The sequence below is a fragment of the Australozyma saopauloensis genome, chromosome 2 (genome assembly GCF_035610405.1).
Source record: "Australozyma saopauloensis chromosome 2, complete sequence".
NCBI lineage: Eukaryota > Fungi > Ascomycota > Pichiomycetes > Serinales > Metschnikowiaceae > Australozyma > Australozyma saopauloensis.
In genome coordinates, this window is record NC_086132.1 from 1,706,546 (window position 1) to 1,723,313 (window position 16,768).

Below are 16,768 nucleotides of genomic sequence, written 5' to 3' on the forward strand. Positions count from 1 at the left end.
TTTGATTATCAAAATTCGTTTTTGTGCTTGCAGGTTTCTATGGTCTATGTTATGTGTTGTATTACACCCATTGCATGATGAGACTGAAAGCAGTGATGTAATAGTTGAAATTAGTCAAATGAGATATGTAGAATTTGATTGAAATAAAAGCGCGGGGCTCTATATTTCTTCAAAATATATCGTGCGCTACCTTTCAAGTGGTTTAATATCCATGTTCATAGCCTATGGCCAAAGCTCATCGAGACAATAATCGTAGGAAAAACTTATCCAAAAGATACAAATTCCATTATCTGATCACCTTCTAAATATCTCTTATCAATTTGTTTGCTCGCTGGAAAGCTATAAGCACTCTACACCCATGCTCATCACTCTCATCTGTGCGCACACTGGAATCTAATACTACAAGTCAAATCTACAATGGTGGCAAACATCTGGGTCGCAGCCGCTGACAATGACACAAAAACAGTCCTCACGCACTTGGACTCTAACAATTTCACACCCAACTCCAAAGATCCCAACGGCTACACTGCAATCCATGCTGCTGCGTCATATGGGCACATCGACCTATTGAAACTATTGATCGAGCGTGGAGGAGACATAAATATTCAAGACCAAGAGGGCGACACTCCGCTACATCACGTGGAAGACCTTGAAACTGCTAAGGTTATCGTGGAAAAGCTTGGTGGAGACTTCAAGATACGGAACGATGAAGGTCAAACAGCCGCCGATTTCATTGAAGAGGAGGATGAGTTCCCGGAACTTGCACAATATTTGAGATCTTTGCTCCATGACAAACCGACAGCCTCTGTCAATGATAGTTTGCCTGAGGCTGGACAAATTGATGGTCATAACATTCGTTACACGATGGAAGAGGAGGGTGAGCCAATGGATGAAGAAAGAAGAAAGAAGCTAGAAGCCATTGTTAACAGTGAAAATCCCGAGGAGGCGCTCAGAGAATTGGTGACTTCTGCTGTACGGGACGGATTGGCGTCTTTCAGTAGCGGCGAAAGACAGGATGAGGAGAGAGATACCAAGCGCAATCGTGAAAACTAAACGCTATACAGTAGATGGAAACTCAAATCAAAATTGAACAGGCATAATTGATGGAAAAAGTAGCATCCCAATACATATTCGCCATCATCATTGCATCCGCAAGGCAGGCATCGAATCCGTGCGATACTTATGGAAACGAAATGCCAGTGCTTGTAAAACATTCAAGTCATACAACCACCGAAACCCAGGCTTTGCTGCATTTTCTGGTCTTAGGCTGTCGACCTTGGGTTCTCGAATCAATCATCTTAATCCAATAACAATCAACAAACAAACCTTACAGACATTTTCATTGTATTTAATTTTTATTATATAAATGTGATTGTTCGCACTCCACTATTTTTCCCGTTTTTCGTGTAATATTTAGCATAGAAAACTCCAGCAGTACTTATGTCCTGTGTGCATGTTGACAAATTTCAAACCGTCCCCACTCCAACTCCACCAATGTTTGACCAAATCTTGAGATACGTCACCGATGGTCCGTTCAACGCGGACAATCTGGAGTTGTATGTAATCCATCCGATCTCTAATATTCAATTAGATGCTAACTACCAGTAAAACCTTCCACATGCATACTGTTGAAGAATTGACAGCCATGTCACTCTTCCAGCGTTTCCAGACACACGACTGGCGTCTTGAATTGTTCACTTTGACCTTCTGTGTTGTATTCGCTGTTTTGTACAAGGTAGGTGACTTGTACAACAACAGCAAGGTGACTAGCTTCCTCAACGGAGTTCGTGGTGTATTTGAGAAGAACTTCGCCCTCTACGGTGTTGGCGACAAGCAATTGTACGTCAAGGACAGTTCTGAAAACTACTCCTCTTACGCTTCTGGCAGAGAAAATATTAGTAAGGTCAACATCAACTTCCGTTTGGCTCCTAGACAAAATGCTTTCCTCTGGGCTATGGAGTCTATCATGAGCATGTTCATGGAGAGCGTTGTTGCCCCCGAGGACCGTGTGGATATTGTTATCACTCCATCTGTTGAGTACGAGCACTTCATCACTGCCATTGTCTCTAAGTTGGGCATGAACCTGTTCAGAAAAACCAACTATTACTTGTCCTTGACCAGAACCAACGACTCCAGCCTTTTGCCAGAGTCGTTTGTTTTCATGAGCGAGGCTAACGAGTTCCAGGAAAAGACTTTCACTCAGCAACTTGCATCCTCCTTGAACCTTTCAATGGGCTCCTTTTTGAACTTCATTGCCTTCACTGACCAAGCCCAGGAGAAGCCAGAGGTGCTCCGTGACTTGATCCCTAAGCGCAGAATTGTCATCTCCACGAAGGCCGTGTCTGGTAAGAAACAATTGGCTGAGCTTTCCGAGGTTGTAGAGGCTGTTCTCGACATTGTTGACCAAATTGCTGCCAAGCAGATCACTTTCAAGCCCGAGGCTGCAAGGAAAATCATCAAGGCTAGAGAGGTTGAGATCGAGAAGATTCAGAAGGTCCAAGAGCTTGTGAAGCAAGAAGCCTTAGCTGAGGAGAAGGCTGCTATGAAGAAAAAGGAGAAGGACGATTTCAAGAAGTTGAGCAGAGACGAGCAGTTGAAGGCCGAGCAGAAGGCTCAAGATAAGAAGTTGAAGAAGGCTCAAAAGAAGATGAGAGTCAGAAGCTAGATGTAACCGGTTTGACCCATTGCCGTCTATTGTGCTATCAAGAGATGCTTGTAGGAACTAGGTGTATATTATCTGAAATGTATCACTAAGATCATAGTTTATTAGTAAGGAAGATTAAAGTTTACCAGTAAGATCACACTCTATCGGTAAGGAAGATCATAGTTTACCAGTAAGTCTCCAACCGCGGCCTACGGGAGTTTGAAAAGCTTCAATGACACCAGCACCTTTAGCATCTGCTAGGATCCAGAGGAGGTCATACCCATAGAATGGTCTGCGAAAATTATTGAGCTTCTTGCCCTCCCACTTTTCGAATAGAGCATCCTCTAGCATTTCTTTGTATGCAGCTTTCGAAAGACATTGAACCATCCAGACCTTACCAGAATTGATCATTTTCAAGAATGTACCGCACTGTGGAAATGCGATCGAGTATTGATCAACATCGATTTCATTGTGGTGATTAGAAGTCAATGTCAAGTAACCTGCCTCGACTAGGATCTTCAACTCGCCCGTACTAAATTGGTCATTTGTCACAAAAAGTGAGGAGACATTATTTTGAATGTATTCTTTGAATTTTTCGAGAGCTTCTCGGTGTCCAGCACGGTTTGATTCGGGTACATCCTCAGCAATGTCTGTAGATATCTGAGCTAGGTAATCGCTAACACGGGCAACGACTTCTGTATTTTCATATCCATATGTAACCTTTTGTCCCAATAATGAGGGGCTGGCTTTTGTGCCGCTTCTCAGAATCACAGGCAGAGCGTTGCTTATGATGAACTTTCGTAGAGACCCATTTCTCACATTCAATTCTAAGCTTTGATCCACAAATGTGTTACCCCTAAAATCGAACAAAGAATATAGCTGATTAATTGTAACGACTCCACCACGAGGTAGCTGCGTTGCGCGATATTTGATGATCTCTGCCTTCGTTTCCATTGATAAGCCTCTCAACAGAAAGAGAAGGTCTGTTGCAACTTGACATGATTCTTTGGCTTCTCTACTATAATACCGCGTGTGGAAAATAGAAGCCTCTGCCCACTGGTTGCTAAGAAGTGAATCAACCCCTCTTACGACAGAGTCAGTGTCTCTCAAGTGAAAATTCATGCACACATTCTGTTGAATTACTTCCAATCGTTCCTTGGGAGTCTTTTTCTGAACAGACTCTTTTTTCGAGCGATGTAGAGGTGAAAGAGAAGACTTTGAATTAGCACCAGGCTTCTTGATACGAGACAGATTGGATGCTGTAAATTTGAGACTCATAGGATAAGTAAAGATGGAGTTCCATAGATGAGATGATAAGGATCACACGGATGCAAATAAAAAGGAGAAATTCGGACAGCACGGAAAATTCAAAGTCAAGACTCAAACTCGAAAGTGTCGTTCATCCTGTCTTTTTTTTATTTTTTCGTCTGACAAATTAGGCTATGTAGGTGTGGTAGATCACTACAACTTCCCCAGGAGAATGAAATTCATCTTTTTTTAAGGAACGATCGAGTCTATGCGACTCAAAGAATACTTGAGATCCAGTCACTATGACTGTATGTTGTGACCAATTGACCTTTTCGACATTAGAAAAAAGCTATTCATCCAGACAACAAGCTGGCTGTGTATGCGGTACTCCAATATCTGATTGTTAATCTAAACTATATACAATTACTGAACTCTGAGTGTTCTGCGAATGCTCTTGTCATCACCCTGTGCTTGGAAGGTCCAAGTGTAATCACCTGCCACGGAAACCTCCTTGAGGACCTCACCAGATGCACTTCTAAGCAGAATAGCAGAGGCTGGAACCTCAATACCCGTAGAGTTGAAGATGGCAGCGGAAAGAGCATCAGTGCCAACAGGGTAATTTTGCGCGCTGAAGTTGAATGTAGAAGGAAGGTTCTCCTCCAACTCAACCAATGAGAACTGGACATCAGAAGCAGTACTCTCAAACTTAGCAGCAACAGCAGAACCTGCACTGTTGGTCTTTTTGCGCATGTTGGAGAAAAGACTAGACAACTCTTCTAGCGAGAGAGCTGCTGGAGCTGAGTCAGTGATAATGGCCTCCTTGACGATGGCTGCCTCCTTCTTCTTCTTTTGCAAATCGACTTTAGGAGCAGCAACAACGACAGGAATCCTGGGGCCTTGACTGGCTGTGATGTAGCATGCCTTGTTGTCGCGATGTAAGAAGTTTCTCATGAATCCAGCCTGAACTTTGAGGATTTCTCCGGCAGAACCAATGTTTTGAACATCTTGTAATAGCTGAATGGAGACTGTGCCAGAGCCGGGGTTTCTTTTAGTAGCCTTTGAACGGGCGAAAGTCCGCAGAACAACGCCTCTTGAAAGCATGTCTTATGGGTATTGAAAATTTCCAGACCCAGGCTTGTATAGAGTGAGAAGCTGGGGAGCGGGAGGATAGCTTGGTAGGACAGAACCATGATATGAATGAAGAGAAAAATAAAAGAAGGAACAACCAATAAAGAATTAAATGCGTTAATCAAAACCGATCTGTAAAAAAATCCATTCTTTGAGATTGAATGGTTGTTCGGGCGACCTCTTTCTCATGATTGGGTCGTCGTGGCTTTACATCTCAATTAATGAAGTAGTCAAGAGGGCAATTTCCAAAATTTTGAGACTATTTTTCTCTATCAATGAAGATGCGGTCTTAGATCACGAATTTGTCTCTGTTCAATCTGTCTCGGTATTGCGGCCAAGTTAGAAGCCAATGTATGAGCGAACAAATTAATAATTACAATATTTATCCAAAAACCCGACCGCAAATCAATCAATGAAATTTCATGCACTTGTTCGCTGACATTTTCACTCAAGACCTATGTATGGTATTTTCTGAGATGAGCATCGCTTTGATCTCAGACGTACTTAACCCCAGACGACCTGGCTCAACTTAACCATGTCCCAGGATTTATGCTCCATCTGTCTTGAGAATCCTGTGAAATACACCTGCCCTGCTTGTAAAGCACAGACCTGCTCGGCGACTTGCGTTAAGCGTCACAAACTACGTTCTGAGTGTAGTGGCTTACCTGATCCAACCAAGTTCGTTCCCAACAAAGACTTGGAGGCCAACAGTGCCTTGGTGAATAGAGATTACAACTATTTATTGACGCTAGAGCGGAAAATTTCATTGGCGAAGCAGGATGTTAAGGATGGCGCTAAAAATGTCTTCAAGCGTAATGTGAATACCAACAAGAACAAACGCCCGCGTCTAAATACTCAAGAAGAGGAAGTCAAAGATAAACGTCTTGAACTAGTCCACAAAGTGTTTCCTCATGAACCGGCACATTCTATACGTCGTCAAAACACATTAATTATTCATCTCCCTGCTGGCATGTCCAGAGCCACCCAGAACAAATCCGGTTACGACAAGAAGTCTGGCACCTATACATGGACAGTAGACTGGATTCCTGTTGATCTGAATGGAAACGTCATGAGTGAGTTCACTAGTTTTAGACTCAAAGAGAATCAACTGTTGAAAGAACTTGTGCCAATGACAGTGTTGACAAAATTATTTGCGCCCGCAGAAATAGAATTGCTGGAATTTTCGTTTTACCTTGAAAACTGCCTCAAACCACATGACCTTAAGAGGTCTCTCATTGCATTAGATATCGAGAAAACGCTAGCGGATAATTTGGCTGACAAAGTTGTCTTGGAGTACGCAAGAATATGCGTTGTGCATAGTCCCTCTATTTGGGCCGAATTTGTACAAACAGAGAAAGAAATATTTGGTCACAATGAGGATTCAGAAACCAATGATTCTTCGTCCGATAGCGAAAGTGATCTGTCCTCCGATGATTCTGACGATTCAACATCCCTGGAACTGGACTCTGACGACGAGCCAGAAGAGGCTTCATCAAAATTAGTCGAAGAAGGGGAAACAGTGACCACGAATACTGTAGCATCTGTGACTGACACTCCAACTGAAAAGAACACACAAGACAAAATGACTGACCAACAACCGAAAAATTCAGAAGAAAATGGATTGGCTACGACTCTACAAGGGTACGTCTCTGCTTGATCGAGAAGGAATTGACCGAAATTTCGCAGATCAGTCCATCTAGCTACATACTTGCATATCTTAATAATACTCATCATTCTCACCCAATTTTGGTCCATCACTCGAAATTGCCGTTGAGATAATCAACCAACTAATAATGTAGCTCGCAATCTCGAATGAAGAGTAGAATGGTGTGAAATTTATTTTCAAATTTGGTAAAAATCTATGTCGTCTTTCTGGCTCGACAGGTTAATTCGATGTACCTGTATGAGGTGTAAGCTCCATCTTAATTCACATTAGATAGACCACATGAATGTCTTTCGAAAACCTCAAGAAAACGAGAGAAATCCTCATGCATCTTTGTATGTTGGAAATCTAGATCCTCAAGTCACAGAGCCTCTTCTATATGAACTATTTATTCAAGTAGGTCCCGTTAAACAACTCAATCTCCCGAAAGATAGAATTCTACGAGCCCACCAAGGATTTGGTTTCGTGGAATATAGAACGATAGAAGATGCGGAATATGCACTTAATATACTTCGAGGAGTTCGACTTTTTGGCCGTACTCTCAAAATCAATAAAATAGAAGCGCCTACTTCAGCATCGTCAAAGACAGTAAGTGTGAACAAAATGGCAGGGATGAGCGTTGGAGCTCGTGTGTTTATAGGAAATTTGAGCAAACTCGCCGATTCAAAATATTTAAAAGAAACTTTGAGCTTCTTCGGCGAAATATTAGGAGAACCTGAGGTTGTCCCAGATGAAAAGGGGACCAACCATGCCTTCGTCGAATTTGCTGATTTCGAAGGCAGTGATCTGGCAATCGAAAAACTAAACGGCGCTACTTTGATGAACAGCAAGGTGCGTCTTTCATATGCATATAAGGAAGGACAAGAAGGAAAGAAAGCCGTGCATGGTGATGAGGCTGAGAGACTCCTTGCCAAACAGGCGAAGATGAATAAAAAAACTAAGTCATCAAAAAAGAAATCCAGCTAGGGACTCATTCAGCTCAATAATACATAAACTCACCATGTTCAACCAATTTCATACTTGATTCATGTGTGTGGTAGCTCGTTAGAGTCTGATGAGGCTGAATATCAGGAATGACACCCGAAACATTATTCAGCAACAAATTACTAAATACGAAGTCACGGGCAAAAATTGATGATGTCAAATTCATTAATCATCGTCAGATTCTCACTCAACGTGTAAGCTATCTGATCCTTCCGAATCTTTCCCGATCTAAATTGCCATTCGGACCGAGTCCGGTGTCCTGCACAATGGACCCGTTATTCTTACTAATTCCAATTGCCTAAAACACATAAATAGTCAGAGCTCGAGCCACAAAATCACGGTGTCATATTAATATTACCATCATCATTGAGATACCCCCCAGAAATAACTCGAGGAGACTACTTGAAGAATTTCGCTAGTCATTGATAATCAACGAACCTGAATCCAACACATATCACCAAAAAAATGACTCTCCCAGCTACTCAAAAAGTTGCATCCGCTTCTGAGATTTCCGAATCTCCCGATATTATTCAATACACCGATGCGGAAACCCCTCAAATCACCGGACCTCATGACATAATTGTCAAGAACAAGTATGCTGGTGTTAACTTCATTGAAGCTTACTTCAGGAAAGGTATCTATCCAACCCAATTCCCATTAATTTTCGGCAAAGAAGCCTCTGGTGTCGTTGCAGCTGTAGGCGATGAGGTCTCGCAATATAAAGTCGGTGATAAAGTGGCTTACATGGGCCAAAAGGCTTATGCTCAGTACACGAAACTCAGCGATTCCTCCATTCACATCGTGAAGTTGGCCGACGACGCCACTGACGAGCAAATGAGATTGTGGGCTGCGGCCTTACTTCAAGGCCTCACTACCATTGCATTGGCACTGGAGTCATATGCTGTGAAGAGAGGCGATCATGTGCTAGTTTGGGCTGCTGCAGGCGGTGTTGGCCAAATTCTCACTAAATACGTCTCCCATCTTGGAGCACATGTGATTGCTGTTGCCTCTTCGGACGAGAAGCTTGCCATTGCAAAGGATTTGGGTGCTGAGTTTTTAATTAGAACAGATGAAGATGTTGCAGCCAAAGTCAAAGAGTACACCAACAACAAGGGTGTAGAGGCCGTCTACGATTCTATCGGAAAGGACACGTTCGATACTTCTCTCCAGTCGCTTGCCAGAAAAGGCACCTTCGTCTCTTATGGAAATGCCAGTGGACCAGTCCCTCCATTGTCCATTAGTATCTTGGCAGCCAAGAATGCCAAAATCTGCAGACCAACTTTGTACGGATACATCGCAACTCCTGAAGAGTGGAAGTCTCTTACCGATACCTTAACGAAATCTTTGGATTCTGGCCTCTTCCAAATCAAGTACACCACTTACCCATTGTCGGAGTATAGACAAGCTACCACCGATTTGGAAGCTAGAAGAACCACTGGTAAGTTGATTCTCGAGATCCCACAGTAGTTAGACTGTCTTACATATCTACAATCGCAAGCTCTTATCATACTCATGTACTATAGATTGTTTCTGTAATGCTGTAAACTCACAACCTAGGACGAGATTTCTCGTACTTGGACAAATCCTCCGGGGTCACAACACCATACACCAAATTGCCTTCGCCAGTTGTGATGATAGCGAAGTAGTTGCCTGAATTGAAAAACTTGGCAAGATCTTCCAACGCACTTAAGGGCGTCAAAACCTCATACTGCTTACCTCTTGTTGGCTTTGGTTTGAAAATCTTTGTGTTGAGAGGCGTGGCGACATTGAGATCTTTACTGTTCTGGATCTCTTGCGCATACTTCTCTCGAGCATTTTGGCTGAACCAAAGCATGTGGTCCTTGACAAGGGCATCTGGCCCGGCCTTTTTGAGCTGCGTGGGACTAAGCTCCAGTACACTTAAAACTCCGAGAAGTCTCTTATTGATGTTCAGGATTACTGGAAGAAATGTGAATTCGTTCTCAAACGCAACCTGGAAAGCCCTTCTCAAAGTGGTCAAAGGGCTGATTGAGATGGCTGGTCTGATGTCCAAGTCCTCTATGGTAGCTCCACGGTAATCTAGGACATGGAAAAGGCGAGGAGTTCTTTGTGTCATTGGTTGTAATTGGTGATGTACTTGGCTGCAATTTGTGGAACTAGTATTACATACCTGAACTGACAAAATGGATAGATGCACTTGAATTTCTTTCAAAGAAACAAATAATTCATAACAGTATCTAGTAGAAGAATAAAAAAATTGAGATAACATAATTTTTGATCATAATACTTTCAGTTGATCCCTTGTATTTCTATCTATCAAACCTGAGTTCCTACCTACGAGGTGGTCATACTAATTACGGCAGCTATAAGCCAGAACTATGCTGCTTCGGCAGAACGATGCTGACCGCCTTGTCTTTCATCTCGAGCATCAACATCACCTTCTTCCCGGGCAACACGCCTCCAGACACCTTCATCGTCTCCAGTATCCAACACACCAATTCTCATTGTCGCAAGTAAATTAACAGCTGCAGTCAGATGACCGTAAACACCGCCATAAAATGCCTTGGTAGCATCTTTGCCGTGAGATGCCTGTAATAGCGCCAATCCTCCGGGATGTTGGTCCATGAAAGGAGTAATGTCATGTATGACATTCTGAATCACGATGTAAATGCGATCTTGCCCAGCAGCACTTTGACAAAGTCTATTAAATTCTTTTGCAGTAATCATTGGGAGTTTAGAAAGTGGAGTTCCCCAATTCAATTGTGAGCGCATATGGTTCAAGACTTGTTGTTTCTGCTGAATGCGTAATTGCATCACCAAATCCTTTGGTGTCTTACATAATTCATCAACTAATCCCACACATGACAATGACCAAATGAACCATTTAGTAGGGTCAAAAGCCCAAGTCAGAGATGAGACTCTGTAGTCATGAGGAAACTCGTGGTGGTAATTTTGCAGCGCTTGACCAAAGGTCAACAATGCAACTATTGGGTTCAAACAGTCTACCAGCAGATTCTTATCATTGAATGGTTGACTGGGGATTGTGACTTGAAGCCATTTTGCGTGACATATCGACTCTGTAAAGAAGATCAGTTGCTGTGAAACAAACATTCTAAGGATTCCAGAATAGATGAGACCATTAACCCATGTATCGCCACAGTACCAGATTGCGACAAGAGTGGGAATGAGCAAAGAAGTCAAGATGAATAAAATAAAGTTCCAGCTTTCTTGCCACGCCATCCATTCGAGTGTTTGGCGCTGCCTATCTTTGGAATCACTTACTTTTATCTCGTAAGTCTCCAGAGCATTGCCGATTCGTAAATCCGATTCTGTGATTACAGCCGAGCCTGTAGTCAATTTAGACGAGAGTTCATTGTCGCCGCTTACTATCGGGAATTCTTGTTCAATGAATTCTTTGTAGAACGTTGTGCTCTTTGGTCTTTTCAAAAGCCAACCCCAGTGTGCCCATAAAAAGCCACGTTTGATTGAGTATGGATCACGATCAACATCGTCAGTGTATTGATGATGCGCTCTGTGCATTGCAGCCCACACTCTCACTGGACCCAATCCAATGCTTGCGCCAAATACAACAAAGAATACATGAAGCAATGAAGAGCGTATGCGGAAAGTAGAGTGGGCATAGTATTTATGATATCCTGCTGTGAATGCCAACATAGTTATGCAGTAGTAAATGACACCCAACCATCTTGTTCTGGGGTTTTCGGGTAGCACGGATAGGCCTTCCTTAATCAAGTATGCAATTGCACACAAGGGCAATAATACTGCTGTTAGTAACGAGAAGTAGTTAATGCGACGAAGGAAATCCTGTTTTCGCTTTTGGAGGGCCTTCCGTGCCGTCCTAGAGTCTCCAGGTAGGATCTGAGTCTTTCTCTTTTGAATCTTCACTCCTCTAGACGTGGCCTGGGACATTGCAGTGTGACTTCGTGGATGGACTAAGCAATTGCGATGTATGACATAGACCTGACTTTATGTAAGCAGCTGAGTGAAATGTTTGTGGAGGAAGAAATGAATATCAGTAATATGGTGCAAGAATTGTGAGGGAGGGATGTATGCAATTTGCAGCCATATACAAAAAACCGAACCGAGGAGACACAAACTATGAACTTTCGGAATTTTGATACAAAAAACAGTACACGATAATTGCAGAGTATTGTTTTGCAAAAATTCTCACAACGTCCGTGTTGGTAAAACCCAACAAATAGTCACAAAAGCAAAAGCGCAAAAGCTTCTGTCCCAGCACTGCCTGGTCGAGTCCATATCCTCGGAAGACTTGAGTCTGCGTCATAAGAATCTAAGGATCTTTATTTATCAAATTATCATATATTTATCTAACTAATTTCATGTTGTGTTATACACTCATTGTATTCTTTCTCAACCTTGGTTGAAATGTCTCGTGATAAGACTACACAATAAGCTCCAAGAATTTAAATAATATCTTCAAATAATTGTCTTTTGTTTTCCTCCCTTTTAATTTTATTCAAAGGTATTCTTGTTCTCCTTGGTCGGCCAAATTTGATATGTACTTCCGCACTCCACAAATCGTTTTCTCTACTGTTGACACTGTTCCACAACATGCCTCCTCCACAACAGGTAGCCACTGCCAACCCCAGTCACGGGGTTGAAGCAACTTCAAAGGTGCATCAAGCAACTGCAGCTACCCCTGCCGTTTCATTCACGCCTACTGACGTAAACATCCCCTCCAGGTTATACGACAAGATCCCAAACCTAGATCTCTACAAAAAGCTTCAAGATGCTGAAAAGGAGCTCGACCTACTCATCGCCCAAAAAGGATTGGACTACCAGTCTGTGCAAACCGAAACAGCCCAGCAGCTCAATCAAAAAGGCGAGACAGGCGTGTTACGCGTATTTATCTACAACACATGTGAGAATATGCCTTGGCAGAGGAAGTCTGGCGCTGATATGAGTCAAGAAGCCACCTGGACTTTGAAGGTTGAGGGACGCTTCATCCCGGAGAAGAACAACAGCAAGGCTGCCGAAATGAAATTCTCTTCCTTCGTATCTGGAATCTCGATAGAATTAGTCCCCAACGGAGACTACCCCAACTTACAAAACAATAAGAGTAACATAATAGAGTGGAAAGAACCCAAGACTGGCGCGCCCACTAATGGTGCCATGCCAACGAGCTTCGATGGCATTGATATCAAGCGCCCAGGTGTTTTCAACCTCAACCTGAAGATCGCCATCTTGGTAAAAGATTTTTCAAACAAGTTTTTGTTATCTCCCCAAATGGCACAATTCACTGGTAAAAGAGAGGCTGCACAACAGGATGTTGTATTCCAGATTTGGCAGTACGTGATTTTCAAGAACTTGTTCTACAAGCCGGAAACCCTAACAAACGTACCTGCTGTATCTGCTTCAAGCATTGCGGATTCGTCTTTGAACATGCAGGGCAAGGACAAGAATGACTTGTCAACGATCAGATGTGATGCCACCCTCAAAGAGCTCTTGGAGGTTGACTGTTTCAAGTTCAGAGACTTGTACAAATTAATTCAACCTCATTTGAGACCCCGTGAACCCATAATCATTGACTATGAGGTAATCACAACTAAATCTACTACACTAGGTGATGTGGTGCTTGATATTCCTATCGACTTACCCGCTTTAATGAGCACTTCATACAAGGACCTAGTCTCTGAAAACAAGACTACATTCGAGATAATGACAAAGTCTGATGAGCAAATTCAGTTTTTGAATCTGAGAATTTCACTCGGCATAAGCGCGTTGCAGAGCGTTAATGCGCGTGAACTTTTCTACCGTGACCTCAGCGAAGACCCTGTCAAGTTCTTGCGGGCATGGTTGGAAAGTCAAGCAGAGACTCTCAAAGCTTTGAGAAGCGAGGATGGCTACAATGAAGAGACAGTAAGACGTGCTGAATTCTTCAAGCAGAACGAGGAGCTCTTGAAGCAGAAGATCGATCTCATGTTGGGAGCACAAAAAATGTAGATCGCACCCTCATGAATAGTGTTTAATTTTTTTCTCCCGAATTTATCGAATTGTATATTACAAGATTATATAGTTTTGATACATGTCAAACTAAGCTATCTTCCTATTAAGTGATCCCTTGGAAATCTAATCCAGGAATTCGGCCTCTTCCTCCTCCTCATCTTCTTGAGCCTCTTCGCCTTCGTCAACGTCTTCTTCATCCTCGAATGCCTCCTCACCACCTTCAGAGTAGTCTTCATCGCCTCTCTTCTCCGAATCTTCCGTTTCTGCTTCCCAGTGAGAGGGAGGTTTGTAGTTGACGGCCTTCTTTCTGGAAGATCTCAGTTCTCCTGATCCACCAGCGTACAAGCCTTCGAGTTCTCCGATAATCGGCGTAACATGGCAAAGGTATTGATACATGTAAAGCAATGGCCTATATGCATCCGAACTGGGTGGAATAGCTCCTGGATGGGTTTTGTAGTTGGCCAATTTTTCTCCTATAAGATCTGTGAAAGCTTGCAATTCTTTGTAGTTCGATGCCACGGTATACCAATACTTTGTATCGTCATATTTGACATCATGAGCAACTTCTTCACCTTCGGAATTGAATTCAACACCTTCTACCCGAAGACATTGCTCCAACAGAGAATAAACATCCTCGACATAAAGCCTGAAATTAGTTGCCATAGAGCGGTCACCTGGTTGTAACTTTGCGGCCTGTTTCATTTCAGCGAGAGACCCGAGACCACCAGCAGAAGCATCAGCCAGTCTCACGAGATAAAACCTACCCACGTGGAATCCTATGTCACCCGCAACAAACTCATTTAATCTGAGGGCAAGTGGATGGGCCATTGGGTTAGAAGTTGGGTCCATGTACGCAAGGCGTAGATCAAAGTCTTGCAAGCCACCCTTGGTAGTTGGTTTAGTTTTACGGGCCACCTTTACTTCATGATCTTTCTTGGATTCTAAAGTTTGTGAAAATCCGTTCATGACAGCACGGGATACATAGATGTTGTCTCTTTCGCCCGGAACTTCCTGCTTACTGACAATTGAAGTCAAATAAGTCTTTATACGTAAAGACACAGACAAACACCAAACAACCATAGTCCTAAGCAAGATAACTCTCTGTCTTGATGATTCGATACCTGCAAGACCAAAGTCTTCGAATCTTTTGCTGTGGAAGACATTTGTTATCTCCTTGGGGCCTTCGTACTCGAGGAGATCTTCAGGAGCAACTGGGGGTTTGGAAGGGTCAACAATATCGTTTTCTGGAACACATGGAAAAGAATCAACTTCTTTGATGTTGGAGTCATCTCTCCATTCTTCAGGAAGACCGAATGAGACGTACTTAGTTTGAAGCTCCTGAATGGCAGGACGCTGTCCATCCTTTGGTATGGCCTTCTTTCTGTTAAGCAATAATACAAGAAGACGACGGAAGAACACCTCCATAGTTTGAGAAATTTTAGGAGAGTCCAGGTCATTTTCGAGATCAAGGCCCTTCTCGAAGTCATCTGGGCCCAATGGACCAGCTTGTACAATAGGCTCAAACTTGCTTAAGAACAAAAGAATGTACATAATATCGTACGAGTTTGGATTTGGCTTCAATGGGAAACCAAAAGCCAAGCTCGCAGAGGCCACAACTTTGTTTGCATCATTCTCAACAACGTTTCCATCATAGAGATCATAATTTAATGGAACCAAAGGACCGGGAAGAGGGCGAGCGTTACGGTTGTTTTCCCTGAGAATGGTGGTAGGGCCAGGTGGAAGCTTACTTTTTGATGGGGCCCTCTTGAATTTGCCGAGGGGAAGATGAAGAGGCTTCTCCTTTGGAAGAGGTTTTTTAGCTGCTCTTTCAAAATTGCGAACCTTTTCTTGGGGCTGTTCGTTGGCTTTGTTTTTGGCTCGGGTTTTTCTAGGCTCGGCTGCCTTTCTATAGGATAGTTTCACGAGGAACTCACCGTCGTTGCCCTGTGGCTTATCATTATCTTCCGCAGTATGATTCTCTGCTTTCAAATCTGATTCAGCGTTATCTTCACTCTTTTGCTCAGATTGGTCAGTTGAGGACAATCCTAAAGAGGTGTGACCCTGGGAGCTTGAAAAATTCAAAACAGCTTGTTTTCTTTTTTTTGACCCATCCGATGATTCAGAAGCTGTTCTCTTTTTTGGGGTCTCGGCCACATGGCTGATCGAATCAGCAGCTTCTTCAATCTTGGGTTCATGGTGATCTATTGGAGCCGCCGATGGCTCATGAGAGTCAGACGACCCACCATTGGTCATGTTATCGGAAACGCCATTTTGTTCATGTTGCAGTGATTGTGTACTCTGAACTCCTCCATTGCCAGAGGGCTCAGTGTTTGCAACCTCATCTATTCCAGTTGACTCTTCAGATTTGACGATTCCATTACCGTTATGAGATTGAGCAGGGAGCACATGGTCGTCGGTTGTGGCATTTGTTGAGCCAGCAAGATCTGCTTCCGAAGACACGTGGTTTGTCGTATCTCCATTCATTTCGCTAGTTTCCACTTGTTTTTCAGGAGCTACAGCTGAGTCGCTCATTTCGGTAGATGGCAAACGTGGATCCTCAGATTTGACAGTTGGAACCGAATTTTCCATTTGAACCGATTCAACTTCTTTTGGAAAAGAGGTAGAGTATGTTTACGAAATGCAAGATTTGCTGCGTCGATTATGAGGTGAGACAATGTCAGAGAAAAACAGGCTTCATAAACACACAAGAGGCTGAAGATGTTGCGAAATGGTCAGAAAAAATTGGAAAAAATTTATATGACCGAGAAGACTTGCTTTGGGAAAAGTTGTCTTGTTCTGTTTCTCACCTTGATGGAAATCTCCAGTGCGAAACTCGTGAATTTTCAGGTGCATATGGACGTTTCGATTTTTGAACCATAATATATTGTCAAACTGAAAATTCGAATCCATTAAGTGTGATTATGAAGAATGTTGATCCTTCCTCGCTGCAAGGCTCTAAGGCAATTTATTCTGAATTTGAAGAGTCATAATTCAAACTAGTATGACTCTCACGCAATGAACATTTTAATCGCTGCTTTACGAATCATTTTCGATCTAGTTGCAGTTCTAATCTGGCCAAACTACTGGTTGTTTCACAAGTGAGTTTAGTCTTCGAAAGTCTCTTTGGCATTGCT

The 16,768-nt window shown here is 42.9% G+C and overlaps 10 protein-coding genes across 10 annotated transcripts; 6 read left to right on the forward strand and 4 right to left on the reverse strand.

Annotated features, from left to right (window-relative positions):
* Positions 1 to 417: 417 nt before the first annotated feature.
* Positions 418 to 1,053, forward strand: PUMCH_001971 (uncharacterized protein; the record flags this gene model as incomplete). Its single annotated transcript, XM_063021001.1, has 1 exon — positions 418 to 1,053. One exon carries the CDS (start codon positions 418 to 420, stop codon positions 1,051 to 1,053), a length of 636 nt encoding a protein of 211 aa, XP_062877071.1.
* Positions 1,054 to 1,591: 538 nt separating this feature from the next.
* Positions 1,592 to 2,665, forward strand: PUMCH_001972 (uncharacterized protein; the record flags this gene model as incomplete). Its single annotated transcript, XM_063021002.1, has 1 exon — positions 1,592 to 2,665. The coding sequence occupies one exon, from the start codon at positions 1,592 to 1,594 to the stop codon at positions 2,663 to 2,665; it is 1,074 nt and encodes a 357-aa protein (XP_062877072.1).
* Positions 2,666 to 2,821: 156 nt separating this feature from the next.
* PUMCH_001973 (uncharacterized protein) lies at positions 2,822 to 3,922 on the reverse strand (the record flags this gene model as incomplete). Its single annotated transcript, XM_063021003.1, has 1 exon — positions 2,822 to 3,922. The coding sequence occupies one exon, from the start codon at positions 3,920 to 3,922 to the stop codon at positions 2,822 to 2,824; it is 1,101 nt and encodes a 366-aa protein (XP_062877073.1).
* A 1,633-nt stretch (positions 3,923 to 5,555) lies between these two features.
* On the forward strand, positions 5,556 to 6,677 carry PUMCH_001974 (uncharacterized protein; the record flags this gene model as incomplete). Its single annotated transcript, XM_063021004.1, has 1 exon — positions 5,556 to 6,677. One exon carries the CDS (start codon positions 5,556 to 5,558, stop codon positions 6,675 to 6,677), a length of 1,122 nt encoding a protein of 373 aa, XP_062877074.1.
* Positions 6,678 to 6,965: 288 nt separating this feature from the next.
* PUMCH_001975 (uncharacterized protein) lies at positions 6,966 to 7,649 on the forward strand (the record flags this gene model as incomplete). The annotated part of the gene is made up of 1 exon (XM_063021005.1): positions 6,966 to 7,649. The coding sequence occupies one exon, from the start codon at positions 6,966 to 6,968 to the stop codon at positions 7,647 to 7,649; it is 684 nt and encodes a 227-aa protein (XP_062877075.1).
* Positions 7,650 to 8,132: 483 nt separating this feature from the next.
* Positions 8,133 to 9,134, forward strand: PUMCH_001976 (uncharacterized protein; the record flags this gene model as incomplete). Its single annotated transcript, XM_063021006.1, has 1 exon — positions 8,133 to 9,134. One exon carries the CDS (start codon positions 8,133 to 8,135, stop codon positions 9,132 to 9,134), a length of 1,002 nt encoding a protein of 333 aa, XP_062877076.1.
* A 79-nt stretch (positions 9,135 to 9,213) lies between these two features.
* PUMCH_001977 (uncharacterized protein) lies at positions 9,214 to 9,915 on the reverse strand (the record flags this gene model as incomplete). Its single annotated transcript, XM_063021007.1, has 1 exon — positions 9,214 to 9,915. The coding sequence occupies one exon, from the start codon at positions 9,913 to 9,915 to the stop codon at positions 9,214 to 9,216; it is 702 nt and encodes a 233-aa protein (XP_062877077.1).
* Positions 9,916 to 10,022: 107 nt separating this feature from the next.
* Positions 10,023 to 11,576, reverse strand: PUMCH_001978 (uncharacterized protein; the record flags this gene model as incomplete). The annotated part of the gene is made up of 1 exon (XM_063021008.1): positions 10,023 to 11,576. The coding sequence occupies one exon, from the start codon at positions 11,574 to 11,576 to the stop codon at positions 10,023 to 10,025; it is 1,554 nt and encodes a 517-aa protein (XP_062877078.1).
* Positions 11,577 to 12,239: 663 nt separating this feature from the next.
* On the forward strand, positions 12,240 to 13,631 carry PUMCH_001979 (uncharacterized protein; the record flags this gene model as incomplete). Its single annotated transcript, XM_063021009.1, has 1 exon — positions 12,240 to 13,631. One exon carries the CDS (start codon positions 12,240 to 12,242, stop codon positions 13,629 to 13,631), a length of 1,392 nt encoding a protein of 463 aa, XP_062877079.1.
* A 126-nt stretch (positions 13,632 to 13,757) lies between these two features.
* On the reverse strand, positions 13,758 to 16,223 carry PUMCH_001980 (uncharacterized protein; the record flags this gene model as incomplete). The annotated part of the gene is made up of 1 exon (XM_063021010.1): positions 13,758 to 16,223. The coding sequence occupies one exon, from the start codon at positions 16,221 to 16,223 to the stop codon at positions 13,758 to 13,760; it is 2,466 nt and encodes an 821-aa protein (XP_062877080.1).
* Between the last annotated feature and the right edge of the window lie 545 nt (positions 16,224 to 16,768).